Source organism: Hyperolius riggenbachi, chromosome 5, assembly GCF_040937935.1.
Source record: "Hyperolius riggenbachi isolate aHypRig1 chromosome 5, aHypRig1.pri, whole genome shotgun sequence".
Classification (NCBI taxonomy): domain Eukaryota; kingdom Metazoa; phylum Chordata; class Amphibia; order Anura; family Hyperoliidae; genus Hyperolius; species Hyperolius riggenbachi.
This window is the reverse complement of record NC_090650.1, coordinates 376,603,433-376,620,285: the sequence shown is the minus strand read 5'-3', so window position 1 is coordinate 376,620,285 and position 16,853 is coordinate 376,603,433. Positions and strand designations below refer to the sequence as shown.

General features: G+C 43.4%; 1 protein-coding gene across 2 annotated transcripts in view; it reads right to left on the bottom strand.

Annotated features, from left to right (window-relative positions):
• NBN (nibrin) overlaps window positions 1–16,853 on the bottom strand; it is an 89,616-nt gene that overhangs the window by 47,819 nt on the left and 24,944 nt on the right. For both annotated transcript variants that reach the window (XM_068237607.1, XM_068237608.1), the window contains exon 5: window positions 3,850–3,953. In XM_068237607.1, the coding sequence (XP_068093708.1) occupies window positions 3,850–3,953 (104 nt within the window). The remainder of the gene's footprint in view (window positions 1–3,849; window positions 3,954–16,853) is intronic.

Sequence of the window (16,853 nt, the reverse complement as noted above, 5' to 3'; positions counted from 1 at the left end):
AACAGGTTTAATAATTCTGTAGAGCTTCAGAAACGTAAAGCCACTCAGTGCTGTTATAGGCAGACCACGTTAAAATATGTAGAAGGAGAAAGATTTTAATTATAGAACAAAGAGCTTTGGTAAGCACTGCCTGGCATCTAACTCCAGCATGCAGAGGAAGTCCAACATAAAAAAAGTGTTAAATAAAAAAAATATATACTGTAATTCCAAAGAGGATAAAAGTTTACCTGAGATTTAGGGCAGAGCGCTTTGCTGATCGTCAGCACTGCGCCTTTTAAAAACGCACCCACTGACTTACATTAAAACCCCAGTAAATCGATTTTTGCCGTGATCTTAATGCAACTCAATGGGAGCCTTTTGTTAAACGCAGACGCAGCGCTTGACGGTCAGTAAAGCGCTCTGCAGTGTGTCTCAGCCTTAACGTAGCACAAGCATTTCTACCTACCTAGGGCTTCCTCCAGCCCCCTGTAGTCTGTGGACTCCCTCGCCGTTCTCTCAAACCGATCCATTCTCCCAGTCTTCTCCAGTAAAATTCCATAGTGACCTAGTCGCACTCAACTGCACATGTGCGGCCCCTGCTGCGTATCAGCCTCGATTACACTCCCGTGGCCCCGGGAGAGCTCTGCTAATCATTTTTAAATCATTATTTAAATGACAAAGGCTTGTAGTATCAGTTCCCACCCGCAGACTGTTCACATCAGAGGCCTCAGACTCAAAGTGGCCAGGGCAGAGTTTGAATTCTCTCATTGTCACTGCTCTATTAAACTGCTGTGCTTCTGGACTGTAGATTATCTTTCCAATCAAACTGCTGAGGATCCCATCTCATGTACAGCACCACTTAGTGGCTGGATGGCGTCAAAGCAAAGATGCAGATAAGTGGAAGCAGGTACCATGTGCCAGTGTGGGTATTGACAAGATATATTTTGGATAGCGTTTTTTACAATCACACCTATCCTTTAAAGTCAGAGCAGTGCTTTTTCGGCGCTGCTAGATTTGGGCGCAGCCGGCGCCTCCATAGACTATAATGGGAATCACAACCGAGCAGAGCTCAGTGAGTAACGACGGCACCGTCAGAAGACGGAGCTGAGGTTGCTTAAAAAACACAATAATTCGGCCTACAGCAATCGCTGGAAGCCGAATTATATCATTCCCCCACTAGCCATGGCGACCTGGAGGGGAAATAGTAATTAACACGGCCCAGACTTGTGCAGAAGCAGGATCAGCCATATACCGCTCTATCCTGCCCCCAAGTCTACCGGCGCCGATTTCATACGTATGCTTTAAAAGTACCCCTGAACCACTTTATTGCAAACATACTTTTAATGCGGTTTTATGTGTGTTCATCCTCCCTCTCCAGCGCTCCACGTTCTGCTCAGCTGAAATATTTCACTGAGCAGAACATCGATGATGGGCGGGGAGGAAGTGTCAGTCCTTCCTCCTCTCTGCGCATCCTTAGTCCCGCCCCCTCCACTAACTGCTAATGTGCTGTTGCAGTACACAGCGTGCTGAGGAGCTGCACCGTGTGTGGGCTTGTGGTAACTGAGTGCAGAACGATAGTGTGCATGTCATAGCACCACACATAAAACATTAAAGGTATGTTTATAATAAAGCAGTTCAGGGGTACTGTAAGGGCTCTTTCACATTAGGGCAGACTTTGTGCGTTAACGCAAACGGAAGCTGTTTGCGTTAACCAAGGTAAGATGAAAGTCCATAGACTTTCATTTTACCTTTCACACTCAACGCTGCGTTTCGATGCGTTGCGGTTCCGACGCACCCGGGCGCAGTTTTTCCTCCAACGCACCCGCGAGCCGGCGTTTTCCGTCGGGTTTAATTACCAGCTACCGCCGCTGATTGCTTCGCACCGCAGATACCCGACGACACGCCGCAGGCAGACAACGCGTGCAGAAGAACGGCTCCTGTTCGCATTGTCTGATGTGAAAGAGCCCTAAGACTTTTGTTACGTATTTAGATACAAGTATAAACAAGCTGATGTTGCTCCTTGTAGTAGCTCCTTAGTGCATTGGAAAGTCATCAATCACACAGAGCTATGAATAGCAGCTGTCAGTCAGTGTCTCCATCATCCTACCAATGTACTGAGAGAACAAGCCAAACAAGAAACAATTTTACTTGTTTGATCTCCATTTCCGCTAGGAGGAATATACAGCAGTCACTCCATTCCCCTGGAGATGCACTCATATTCCTGTAGCCATGTGTATTCAACTCAGCAGAAACAGAACCAGGAAATCCACATGAGAAGATAACATGAAAGTGCTACACTTTGCTTCATTTTATAAACTTTCTGAAACTGGAATTCCTTCCGACATCCTTCTCTGTGTTAAAGGGAACCTGGAGTGAGAGGAATACAGAGGCTGCCATCTTCATTCCCTAATAAACAATACAGTTGCCTGACTTCTATGCTGTTGCTCTGCCTCTCCTACTTTAACCACCTTAAGACCGTCTAACACCGATTGGCTGTGGCTCCCCCAGGACCGCCTAAGGCCCGGTTCACATTAGCGTTCCCTGTCTGGATCCGCCTGATCGGATCCAGACCGTATACTGTACAAACGGAACGTACATTCTGCATAGCAATGCAAAGTCTATGCGGACGCTCACACGCGTACGTTCCGTACAGAACGGAGCCGGATCGGATCCGGACACTTTTCCAACATGCGCTATTTTTCGGGTCCGGATCATCCGGCCCACGCACCCGGACCGGAGCCTGACTGCACCATCCGGAAATAGAAACCTATGGGGAACGGAAAGCACAGAACACACATGATACAAACACCTGACGTTCTACCCCACTTCCTAAGCGTATTCTAGCGGTCATTTTGGATGGGGACACATGGGCAGCAGTGGAGCAGCAATGACCTTACGTGCTGGATCTGTTTGGCAGTATGTCGGAGGTGGAGGTGAGGCCTAACAGCGGAGGACCTGATTCTACAGGTGCACCTTCTGCTGACCCCAACAATTTTTTATTATATTTCGCTGTTTTTAACCACACGGATCCGGATGGCAGCCTGATGCATGCCTGATGCAAACGGACCGCATCCGGATCGGAACCGTATGGTTCCGATCCAGATCAGGTCCTAATCCGATCCGGATCCGGTCCGTTTGCATGCCAAAACGCAAGGCCTAACGAACGGGGCCTAATGCCGAAAGGCGCAAGTCCTAGGGGAGGAGATTAGCGAGGATCGCGTGCACAGATCACATGGCGACATCTTAACTGCTGGCAGGTGATGTTTGTGGAAGGAAATGCTGCATTTTTGGCAGTTGGAAACAGCTGTTATTTCCCACAATGCAACAAGGCTCCCACAGTGTGATGTCAGTACCTAGGTGCTGACATCACACTGTGGGAGGGGTTTCACCACAATATCAGCCATACAGACCCCCCTGATGATCCGTTTGAGAAAATAAAGATTTCTTGTGGGAAAGGCGACATCGGCTACGGATTGGGATGACGTTCAATCCTTGTTTGCAGTTCTTCTTTAAGTCACTGGCCCAGAATGTGCATGCATATCAGGTGCTTTGACTCTGGTGTGATTTGGTGCAGCGTGACTCAAAAAACTAAAGCTCTCAGCATGAAAGTCAAACAGCTGGCATTGCTTATAATGGAATGAAGATGACAGCCTCCATATTCCACTCACTTAAAACACGTGTGTGTGTGTGTGTGTGTGTGTGTGTGTGTGTGTGTGTGTGTGTGTGTGTGTGTGTGTGTGTGTGTGTGTGTGTGTGTGTGTGTGTGTGTGTGTGTGTGTGTGTGTGTGTGTGTGTGTGTGTGTGTGTGTGTGTGTGTGTGTGTGTGTGTGTGTGTGTGTGTGTGTGTGTGTGTGTGTGTCAGGAACTTACCTTGCGGCAGCGGGGAGAGCTTGCTTGTTCTGGATGGCCTTAATCATATCACTGAAGTACTCTGGCTTCACAATGGACCTGCAGCAAATCAGCGCACATATTGTCTAGAAAGGAATAAGAAAACACTGATTCAGGGGTTCACAGTGATGTTAAACGCACAGTAAAAAAGCATTGATAAGCTAAGACCTACAGCTAATAATAATTCCAGTATTTGTATACTTTGAGTCTCCTGTCAGACTCAAAGTGCTTGCAAGGCAGCCACTAGGGCGCAATCTATAGGTAGCAGCAGTGTTAGGCCTGGTGCACACCAAGCATTTTTGGTAGTTTTTCAAAACCGCTGCCGCCTGTGAAAACGCTTGGCTAATGTATCTCTACGGGATGGTGCACACTGGCGGTTTGAGGTTTTTAGCACACCACAAACGTGGCTCCTGCAGCATTTTTGCGGTGGGCAGATGCGTTTCTTCCTCAAGATAAAGTATAGGATAAGCTCAAACCGCTCTGAAAAACGCTAGATCAGAGCAGTTTTCCAGGCGTTTTTGTTACCGTAGCTGTTCTGTAACAGCTTTACTGTAACAATTTATGCAATCTGCTACAAAAAAAAACTCTCCAAAAAACGCTAGGCATGTTTAGAAAATCTCTCTAAACATGACGAAAACCGCTCTGAAGATCTGCTTAAAAAAAAATTAATAATAATAATAATAAATCACTAGCGTTTTGTGGGTGGATCTGCTAGAGGTTTTTGGTGTGCACTGGGCCTTAGTGAGTCTTGCCCAATGTCTCCTATTGAATAGGTGCTGGCTTATTGAACAGGAAGAGCCAAGATTTGAACCCCAGTCTCCTGTGTAAGAGGCAGAGCTACTAACCATTACACTATCCAGCCACTATTCTTCATTATTAAACAAAAAGGTCATGCCCTGTTCATTCTGTACATGATTCAATTCAATTTCTTGAATGTATACCTTCTGCAAAGGACCAAAAACATTCTCCATAATGTAAATCATGTTAAACCATTTCCACTACAATAGCAGTGCTATGTATTTTTTCCGTGTGTTTTTTTTTTTCAGAAATACCAACCATTTTATGTTGTGGGGTAACAACAGAATTCAGTCACATACACAACATGCATGCGCAAAAATGCACCAAAAGAGCATGAATACAATCAAAAAGGTAAGTATGAATACAATATACTCATTCATTGCTTGTTGGTCTTCCCATGTCAAATCATACAGCCTGGATAGCACAGAGAGGACACGGCAATGACCGGGATCACTTGGCTAGGGCATCGGTCTCGGCAGGTGTTCAATAGACCGGTTCCTATGGGGCCAAGGAGATGAATTTGGCACCCAATAGGCTAGTGGTAATGGATTGGCAATAGTTTGGCTACTGCTTTTTGAGTAATAATAGCTTACCAGCTAGTAGATGAAATGAGGTGCCATTATATAGTATTATGGAATCATAGCAATTGTTGCCAAGCATGGAAAAAAAGGGAGGTGGGGGAGGCAGTGTGTGTTGGTCGGATTAAAAAAAAAAAAAAAAAAAAAAAAAAAAAAAAAACACCTCATGATAAAACACAGAAATAAAGACAATATAGTACTAAACCTAATAAGAACTGAAAATGTACTATAAAGTCCCTTTAAATAAGAGTTGTTGATGTTGAGATGTAGCAGTACATTCATTCTGAAGACTGTATGTTACAGCTGCCATGAATGTGTGAATGAGGTCAGAGACTGAACAGATGAGGAACTTCTGGTTATCTGCTGTGAAATACCCTATATGCTCAGCTGGGAAGGGAAATAATGACAGAGGAAACTTGCATTATAACACACAGTGGCTGATATCCGGTCAGGAAAATGCAATGTATAGCTGTACACAATGGGTGCCGCTGATACAGGAGGGAGTCCTCGTTAACCCCTTACAGCCAAAAACAAGGAGGTGAAGATCAGTACACTTGCATGTGCAAATGTGCTCTAAATGACCATCAGTACAGTGTCTTATCAGTGGATCACAGCCACTTCCCATTTTCATTTAAGGAGAAACTCTGACCAAGAATTGAACAAATAAGTAGCCCATACCCCCTTTTACATGAAAAATCTATTCCTTTTCACAAACAGACCATCAGGGGGCGCTGTATGACTGATATTGTGGTGAAATCCTTCCCAGAAAGAAAATCTGAGTTCGTACTCTTGGCAGTTTCCTGTCTGTGAACCCTGTTACATTGTGGGAAATAGCTGTTTACAGCTGTTTCCAACTACCAAAACAGCAAGCAGCAGCTACATCACCTGCCAACAGTAAAAATGTCACCATGTAATAAATGTCAGAATGTAAATCAGGGATTTAAAAGATTTTACAATGGGCAAACGCTGACTAAATCATTTACACATAATTATTGTAAAAATGAAGCACTTTTTTTTATTACATTATTTTCACTGGAGTTCCTCTTTAAAGAGAACCTGTACTGAGTAAAATTATTTAAAATAAACACATGAGGTAACTTCAAATGAACATTACATAGTTACCTTGCCATCAGTTCCTCTCAGAAGCTCACCATTTTCTTCTGACAATGATCCCTTCCAGTTCTGACAACATTTTGTCAGAACTGAAATATATCAGTTGCTGTCAGTTATGTATCAGTTGCTGTCAGTTACAGCTGAGAGGAGAACTGATGTGTGCATGTTTCCCTATGGCTGAAGTGGGCGATGTTACAGTTTAACAGTGTGCTGACCAGGAAGCTGTTATAGGGTAATAGCCATTTTCAAAATGGAGGACGGAGAATTCTCTTGATCACAGTGGACAAACAGGAGGCAGGAGAGGAAAAATAGATTGAGCAGTAGACTACACAGGAGGTAAGTATGACTTGTGTATGTTTATTTTGACTTTTATTTTCAGTTCAGGTTTTCTTTAAGTTTCATTTTTACTGTTGGATACAGAAGCTATAAAAAAGGTTTTCAGTTGTAATATGCATGGTGTGGTGCAGAGCTGCACACACATATTCCAACTGCCAACGGGGGGGGGGGGGGCACACATGGACGGCTGTGCAGTGAAGGATTATTTCAAGAATCAGAGGATTACTGGTAAATACATAATAGGTTGCTCTGTGTTGTACAGAAACTTTTAGTTGGTACTGAAAGGCAGATGATACAGAAGATTGCACAAGAAGCTGGGCAAGGCCTAGCGAATCCCTTCCTCTGACATCAGGCTACATCTTGGGTTAAGAAAAGGGCCTCTGTCGCGGAAATCTTAACATTTTAAAATATATGTAAACATATACAATTAAGAAGTACGTTTCATCCAGAATAATATGAGCCATAAGTTAGTTTTCTCCTATGTTGCTGTCACTTACAGTAAGTAGTAGAAATCTGACAGAACCGACAGGTTTTGGACTAGCCCATCACCTCATGGGGAGTTCACAGGAATTTCTTTATTTTCAAAATGCACTTAGTGAATGGCAGTTGCTCCATCCAATTGCCAAAAAAGTGGACGGTCAGCCGGGAGGTTGGCCAGCATGTATACATCTTTGTCAGGGAATGTCTTTATAAAGAATAAAAGCCATGCTGAGAATCCCCTATGGAGAGATGAACCAGCCCAAAACCTGGCATTTAAAATCGGCGCCGGGAGACCTGGGCGCAGGATACAGCCAGTATATGGCTTACCCTGCTTCTGCATAAGTTCCCGGCGACGTTAATTACAATTCCCCCTCTAGGTCCACATGGATGGGGGGGGGAGGAGAATGATGTAATTTGGCTTCCAGCTATTGCTGGCGGCTGAATTAGTGTTTTCGCCGGCGCCGAAGTTACTCACTGAGCGTCGGTATAGCCGTAATTCCTATTACGGTCTATGGTGGCGCCGTCTTCCTGCGCTGAAAAGCACTGCTCCACAAAGCTGTCGGTAATGTCAGATTTCTACTACTTACTGTAAATGGAAGCAACATAGGAAAAAAAGTAATTTATGGCTCATTTTACTCAGGAAGAAACGTACTTCTTATTTGTATGTGTTTTAAATGTTAAGATTTTTGCGACAGTTACTCTTTAAAGAAAAAAAAAAATCAGTTTTACTCACCTGGGGCTTCTACCAGCCCCCTGCAGCTGTCCTGTGCCCTCACAGTCACGATCGGATCATCCTGTCTCCGCCGCCAGCTACTTTCACTTCGCTGACAGGTCTGGCCATGCGTAGCCTTCTATGTGTTCCTGTCCGCAATAGTGTCCTGCGCCTGCAGGAGTGATCAGAGACCACTAACAGAAAGCTCTGTTGGTGGGCAGAAAAGGGGGGGATTCGCTTGTGTGCTCTGTTGTATGGCTCTGCAGCAAGCTTTTAAAGCTGTAGAGCCCTGAATTGTAAAAAATAACCTGGTCACTAGGTGGGTGTAAGCCTATGGTCCTGAAGTGGCTAATGGCCATCAATGACACAATCTCACCACATCTGTGCAATATGAGGGACTGCAGCCATTCAAAGCATAATTATTCAGTTTACTCTTCTATCAAATATATTTGGTAAGATAGTACAATCCACATGGTATCATTAATGGGCACCTTTAAATCAGCCACCAGATAGAGATATATATCTCTATCTATAGTATTTGTTGGACTCTAAGACTCACTTTTTCTCCCCAAAAAATAGGGGAAAAGTCACTGTATCTTATAGCCCAAATGCAGGGAGTTCCTGACTTGTGAAAGCCTGCCAATCCGAACCTCCAATCCGCCACAATGTCGGGGACTCCCTGTACTGTACCTATGCAGAGGACGCAGGGGGGACACAAAGGGGCATAAGGAGGACCCAAGGGGGACAGAGAAGGGCACTGGAGGACACAAAAGGTACAAGGGGGCACAATCCACAAGATATCAGGTTTAGTATATACATTTTTCTCCTGATTTTTGTTTCCTAAACCTAGGTGCATCTTATGGTCAGGAGCGTCTTAGTCCGAAAAATATTGTATGTATGTATGTATGTATAAAACTATTTGCCCCCTTCCTGATTTCTTATTCTTTTGCATGTTTGTCACACTTAAATGTTTCTGCTCATCAAAAACCGTTAACTATTAGTCAAAGATAAAATAATTGAACACAAAATGCAGTTTTAAATGATGGTTTTTATTATTTAGTTAGAAAAAAAAACTCAAAACCTACATGGCCCTGTGTGAAAAAAAATTGCCCCCTGAACCTAGTAACTGGTTGGGCCACCCTTAGCAGCAATAACTGCAATCAAGCGTTTGCGATAACTTGCAACAAGTCTTTTACAGCGCTCTGGAGGAATTTTGGCCCACTCATCTTTGCAGAATTGTAATTCAGCTTTATTTGAGGATTTTCTAGCATGAACTGCCTTTTTAAGGTCATGCCACAACATCTCAATAGGATTCAGGTCAGGGCTTTGACTAGGCCACTCCAAAGTCTTCATTTTGTTTTTCTTCACCCATTCAGAGGTGGATTTGCTGTCTTTTGGGTCATTGTCCTGCTGCAGCACCCAAGATCGCTTCAGCTTGAGTTGACGAACAGATGGCCGGACATTCTCCTTCAGGATTTTTTGGTAGACAGTAGAATTCATGGTTCCATCTATCACAGCAAGCCTTCCAGGTCCTGAAGCAGCAAAACAACCCCAGACCATCACACTACCACCACCATATTTTACTATTGGTATGATGTTCTTTTGCTGAAATGCTGTGTTACTTCTACGACAGATTTAACAGGACACGCACCTTCCAAAAAGTTCAACTTTTTTCTCGGCGGTCCACAGGGTATTTTCCCACAAGTCTTGGCAATCATTGAGATTTTTTTTAGCAAAATTGAGACAAGCCTTAATGTTCTTTTTGCTTAAAAGTGGTTTGCGCCTTGGATATCTGCCACGCAGGCCGTTTTTGCCCAGTCTCTTTCTTATGGTGGAGTTGTGAACACTGACCTTAATTGAGGCAAGTGAGGCCTGCAGTTCTTTAGATGTTGTCCTGGGGTCTTTTGTGACCTCTCGGATGAGTTTTCTCTGCGCTCTTGGGGTAATTTTGGTCGGCCAGCCACTCCTGGGAAGGTTCATCGTTGTTCCATGTTTTTGCCATTTGTGGATAATGGCTCTCACTGTGGTTCGCTGGAGTCCCAAAGCTTTAGAAATGGCTTTATAACCTTTACCAGACTGATAAATCTCAATTACAGTACTTTTGTTCTCATTTGTTCCTGAATTTCTTTGGATCTTGGCATGATGTCTAGCTTTTGAGGTGCTTTTGGTCTACTTCTGTGTGTCAGATAGCTCCTATTTAAGTGATTTCTTGATTGAAACAGGTGTGGCAGTAATCAGGCCTGGGGGTGACTACAGAAATTGAACTCAGGTGTGATAAACCACAGTTAAGTTATTTTTTAACAAGGGGGGCAATCACTTTTTCACACAGGGCCATGTAGGTTTTGAGGTTTTTTTCCTCACTAAATAATAAAAACCATCATTTAAAACTGCATTTTGTGTTCAATTATGTTATCTTTGACTAATAGTTAACGGTTTTTGATGAGCAGAAACATTTAAGTGTGACAAACATGCAAAAGAATAAGAAATCAGGAAGGGGGCAAATAGTTTTTCACATCACTGTATGTATGTATGTATGTATGTGTGTATGTATGTGTGTATGTATGTATGTGTGTATGTATGTATGTGTGTATGTATGTATGTGTGTATGTATGTATGTGTGTATGTATGTATGTATGTGTGTATGTATGTATGTGTGTATGTGTGTATGTATGTATGTATGTATGTATGTATGTATGTATGTATGTATGTATGTATGTATGTATGTATGTATGTATGTATGTATGTATGTATGTATGTATGTATAGTGGGTTTCAAAAGTATACGGTCCTCTTGAAGTTTTCCACATTTTGTCACATTACTGCCACAAACATGCATCAATTTTATTGGAATTCCACGTGAAAGACCAATACAAAGTGGTGTACACGTGAGAAGTGGATCGAAAATCATACATGATTCCAAACATTTTTTACAAATAAATAACTGCAAAGTGAGGTGTGCATAATTATTCAGCCCCCTGAGTCAATACTTTGTAGAACCACCTTTTGCTGCAATTACAGCTGCCAGTCTTTTAGGGTATGTCTCTACCAGCTTTGCACATCTAGAGACTGAAATCCTTGCCCATTCTTCTTTGCAAAACAGCTCCAGCTCAGTCAGATTAGATGGACAGCGTTTGTGAACAGCAGTTTTCAGATCTTGCCACAGATTCTCGATTGGATTTAGATCTTGACTTTGACTGGGCCATTCTAACACAGATATGTTTTGTTTTGAATCATTCCATTGTTGCCCTGGCTTTATGTTTAGGATCATTGTCCTGCTGGAAGGTGAACCTCCGCCCCAGTCTCTAAGAGGTTTTCTTCCAAGTTTGCCCTGTATTTGGCTCCATCCATCTTCCCATCAACTCTGACCAGCTTCCCTGTCCCTGCTGAAGAGATGCACCCCCCGAGCATGATGCCACCACCATATTTGACAGTGAGGATGGTGTGTTCAGAGTGATGTGCAGTGTTAGTTTTCCGCCACACACAGCGTTTTGCATTTTGGCCAAAAAGTTCTATTTTGGTCTCATCTGACCAAAACACCTTCTTCCACATGGTTGCTGTGTCCCCCACATGGCTTGTGGCAAACTGCAAACAGGACTTCTTATGCTTTCTGTTAACAATGCCTTTCTTCTTGCCACTCTTCTATAAAGGCAAACTTTGTACAGTGCATGACTAATAGTTGTCCTATGGACAGAGTCTCCCACCTGAGCTGTAGATCTCTGCAGCTCGTCCAGAGTCACCATGGGCCTCTTGACTGCATTTCTGATCAGCGCTCTCCTTGTTCGGCCTGTGAGTTTAGGTGGATGGTCTTGTCTTGGTAGGTTTACAGTTGTGCCATACTCCTTCCATTTCTGAATGATCGCTTGAACAGTGCTCTGTGGGATGTTCAAGGCTTTGGAAATCTTTTTGTAGCCTAAGCCTGCTTTAAATTTCTCAATCATTTTATTTCTGAACTGTCTTGTGTGTTCTTTGGACTTCACGGTGTTGTTGCTCCCAATATTCTCTTAGACAACCTCTGAGGCCCTCACAGAGCAGCTGTATTTGTACTGACATTAGATTACACACAGGTGCACTCTATTTAGTCATTAGCACTCATCAGGCAATGTCTATAGGCAACTGACTGCACTCAGATCAAAGGGGACCAAATAATTATGCACACACCACTTTGCAGTTATTTATTTGCAAAAAATGTTTGGAATCACGTATGATTTTCGTTCCACTTCTCACGTGTACATCACTTTGTATTGGTCTTTCATGTGGAATTCCAATAAAATTGATTCATGTTTGTGGCAGTAATATGACAAAATGTGGAAAACTTCAAGGGGGCCGAATACTTTTGCAAGCCACTGTATATTGTCAGTATATAGATCAGTACATCAGTTCCAAGGCTTGAAAAGGGACAAAAGAATTTGGCATCTAAAGACCCGTTCCTCTGTAAAAGGAACAGCTAGTACCCAGTTTTTACAAAACTTTCAAAGTGATACAAAGGGCTCATTCACACTAGGCAACGCATGCATGAACGCAATTTCATACATGCATTGCAATGTGCTAAATTGCATAGGTCGGCAGCTTCCATTCTATTAAAAAAAATGCATGACGACAATGCATGCGTTCTGTGCTATGATGTTCCTGGCTAAGTTACAACGCAGTACACGGTAACACAAACTGTAGTGTGAATGGTAACATGAAAGTCTATAGACATTCCTGCTTCCTGCATTGCAGGCATTATGTGTGGTGCTGTCTGTCATGACTCACCGCACATAGTGTGAATGAGCCCTAAAGCAATACCAATACTGCCATCTAAATAGTATCTTCAGCAATAAACAGACAAACAAACCCTTGCAGTTGTGCTTGGCCTTTTAATACCTAACTTTACAACACAGCATAGAAAGCAAACATATCTCCACATATAGGCCTCTTGCACACTGCAAGTGATTCCGATTCCGCTTTTTAATCAGTTTTTACATCAGATTCCGATTTGCAGTTTGCTCCCTGCACACTGCAAATCGGAATCTGAATCGCATATAAAAACTGATTAAAAAGCGGAATCTGAATCACTTGCAGTGTGCAAGAGGCCTGAGTGTTCATATCAACAGACACACTTTTTATTTGCTGAAGATGAGAAAATCTGAATAACTGAAAATAAATAAATAAAAAAAAAAAAAATAAAAAAAAAAAACTTATATAGGCGACAGGTTCTCTTTAACCTCCCTGGCGGTAAGCCCGATACATTGTCGGGCTACCCGCCGCAGGGGACCGCATGGCCCCGGGAGGATTTTTTTTAAAATAAAATTTGCTGAATGTTCTTCAGCTAGCACTTGGCTAACTATGCCCCCCAAGTGCCTCTGCTCTCCCCCCGATCACCGCCGTAATACATACCCCCCAGGGATCCTGCAATGGCGCAGCCTCCCCATCAGCTCCAGGGTTCGCTATGGGGAGGATCGGGACTGCGCATGACGTCATAGCGACGACTGAAGCTAGATGGTGAAGCTGCGGCTCTCGCGGGATCACGGCTGCGTAATTATTGCCGGCAGCGATCGGGGGGAGCAGATAGGTGCCAGGGGACACAGGTAGCTAGCCTAGAGCTAGCTACAAGCTTTAAAACGACTTTTATTCTAAAATTCCCTCCCGCGGATGCAGCCTCAAACTGCGTACCGCCAGGGAGGTTAAACAAGTCAGAGCACCCCTTTTGGTTCTGTTCTGTACTGAAGTCTGTTGGCTCTCTGCTCCAGAGCATTCCTTGAGAGTTAATTATAGCAAGGAAAAAAGCAGAGTTAGTACCTGCTAACGATGTTTTCAACAATCCTTCAGGGCAAGGTGAGACGTCGCCCCTCCCAGACGCAGGAACAGACAGCACTTCCCCTATAAAAGAATCAAATGGTTAGTCCACCCTCAGTGCGTTTAGACAAGTACCCGACAGGTGAACAATCCACTAACCCACAATCAGTGCTACTATCTGACAAGACAACAACACCCGGGTGGGATCGTTGCCCTGAAGGATTGTTGAAAACATCGTTAGCAGGTACTAACTCTGCTTTTTCCCCACAATCCTTCAGGGCAAGGTGAGACGATAAACAAGTAATATAACCTTAGGGTGGGACCACCGCTTGAAGAATTTTTCTCCCAAACGCTTGGTCATGAGCAGATAATGCGTCAATCCGGTAGTGGCGAATGAACGTAGAGAACGTTGACCATGTTGCCGCCTTGCAAATCTGTTCAGGAGATGCCCCTGCTCTATTTGCCCATGAAGCCGCCATGGCCCTAGTCGAATGTGCCTTAAAGGAAGCTGGCGGATCAACATTCATAACCTTATAAGCCTCAATAATTGCTAATTTAATCCAATTAGCTATAGTCGATTTAGAAGCTGCCTGGCCTGAATTTTTACCTGTATGTAAAATGAATAATGCATCTGACTTTCTGATATCCGCCGTTCTGGCCAGATATTCTAATACACATCTTCTAACATCTAAGTAATGGAAACTCTGTTCTTTTTCATTCCTCAGATTCACACAAAAGGTTGGTAACACAATATCCTGGGACCTGTGAAATTTTGACATCACCTTAGGACAGAATTTTGGATCTGTCTGAAGTACCAACCTGTCCCGAAAATCTTGAAAGTAAGGACTTTTAACTGACAGGGACTGAATCTCACTAACTCGCCTCGCCGTAGTAATTGCTATTAAGAAAACTACCTTATAAGTAAGAACTTTAAGCGTACAATCTCTTAGTGGTTCAAAAGGAGCCTTGACTAGACCCTGCAGAACCACAGACAGATCCCAAGGAGACACGTATGGTTTGAAAACGGGAAGTTTTCTTGAAACTGCTTTCATAAATCTTACAATTAAAGGAGAGGTAGAAATAGGCACACCAGAGAACGCGGTAAGCGCTGCCATTTGTACTCAGAGTACTGACCGACACGTTCTTTTCCCAATCTTCCTGGAGAAAATCCAGAATTGCTGGGATAGACATGCTATCAAACTTAGACTTCTTCAGCCAGACATGGAAAACTTTCCAATACTTTAAAAAAATTTTCCTTGTTACCTCCTTGCAACTTCCAATCAATGTTGAGGCTGCTTTATCTGACACCCCCATGCTCTTTAACCAAGTCAGTTCAGGATCCATACCGCCAGATTCAGTCGATCTGGATGTGGATGCCAAAGATCTCCTTGGACCAATAAATCTGGTCTGAGGGGCAGTAACCACGGTTGTCCCACCGTGAACCTTTTCATTACCGCAAACCAAGATCTTCTTGGCCACACAGGAGCTATCAGAATCATTTTCCTTCGGTCCTTCCTCCACTTCCCCAGCACTGCCGGGATCATGTTCAGGGGAGGAAAAACATAAATCAGCGGAAAGTCCCACTGGTAATTGAACGCATTTATCCCTAATGCATTGTCCATTGGATTCAACGAGAAATAGCTTTGTGTCTGTGCATTCTCTTGAGATGCTAGCAGGTCTACTGACGGAACACCCCATCTTTCCGTGATCAGCAGAAAGACTTGTTTGTTCAGTGACCATTCTGAGGCTAGAATTTTGTTTCTGCTCATCTTGTCCGCATCTAAATTCAAAGTGCCCCTGAGATGAACCGCTCTCAAGGACAACACATTCTCTTCTGCCCAGAATAAAATCTCTGCCGCAGCTTCCTGTAATAACCGGGACCTCGTGCCTCCCTGTTTGTTTATGAATGCTACTGTCGTAACATTGTCTGACTGCACTAATACATGTGTCTTGAATATTATCTCTTTTGCCTGAGTCAGTGCCAAACCCACAGCTTTCAATTCTCTCCAATTCGAAGAGCTCTGGGACTCCTGCCTTGACCATGTGCCCTGAAATGCTGCATGGTCCACATGAGGCCCCCCATCCCCACGAACTTGCGTCCGTGGTTAGAATTTTCTCTGTTGGATATTTCCACAGATTGCCTTTCAGTAGATTGGAGTCCTCCAACCACCACTGCAGTGATGACTTCACTAGTGTTGGAATGGACACCCTGAAGTCCAGACTCCGAGGTTGTCCATCCCAATTTTCCAACAGGAAATTTGAAGCTTCCTGAGAAGCGACAATGCCCATGGTACAGCCACCATTGTTGATGACATTATTCCCAACACCTGTGAAATCATTCTTAATGAAGGTTGCCATTCTTTTTGAAGGGTCAGAATTGCATTTTTTAATTTTTCCCCTTTTTCCTTTGGAAGATAGAACTTTTGATCCAGCGCATCTATTGAAATGCCCAAGAACAACATTCTTTGGTTTGGTAGTAGGCATGATTTTTCTTGATTTATTATCCAACCTAATGACTGCAGATGATCTGAAACCGCCTGCAGGTGATTCTTTAATTCTGCCACTGAATTGCCCATTATCAAAAGGTCGTCTAGATAAGGAATTACCATGATCGACCTTTCTCTTAGAGGAATCAAAGCTTCCCCCAGAATTTTTGTGAACATTCTTGGTGCGGAAGTGATCCCAAACGGGAGGCATAGGAATTGAAACTGCATCAGTATTCCATTTACCTGAAGGGCAAACCTTAAGAATTTTTGGGATCGTTTGTGAATTGGCACATGCCAATAAGCATCCCTGAGGTCTAATGAGACCATGAATGCCTCCGGAAATAATAGTTCCCTTATGGTGAATATTGATTCCATCCGGAACTTCTTCTTCCTGATAAACGGGTTCAGTTTCTTTAAATTTAGAATCAAACGATATTTCCCTGATTGCTTTTTCACCAGAAAAATCGTTGAATAAAACCCTTCTCTTTGTTCCTTCTTTGGAACCCTGCCAATTACATTTTGCTTTAACATGTTCTCTATAATGTTCAACATTTCTGGAACTAAACTTGAGTCTTTTGGCGGTCTTGAGATCACAAACCTTGAGGGAGGGGGTGAGGCAAACTCGATTTGGTAACCAAATCTGATTGTTTGCCGAATAAATGGACTTTTCACCCACTTTGACCAAGTGTGGCAAAAATATTTTAGTCTT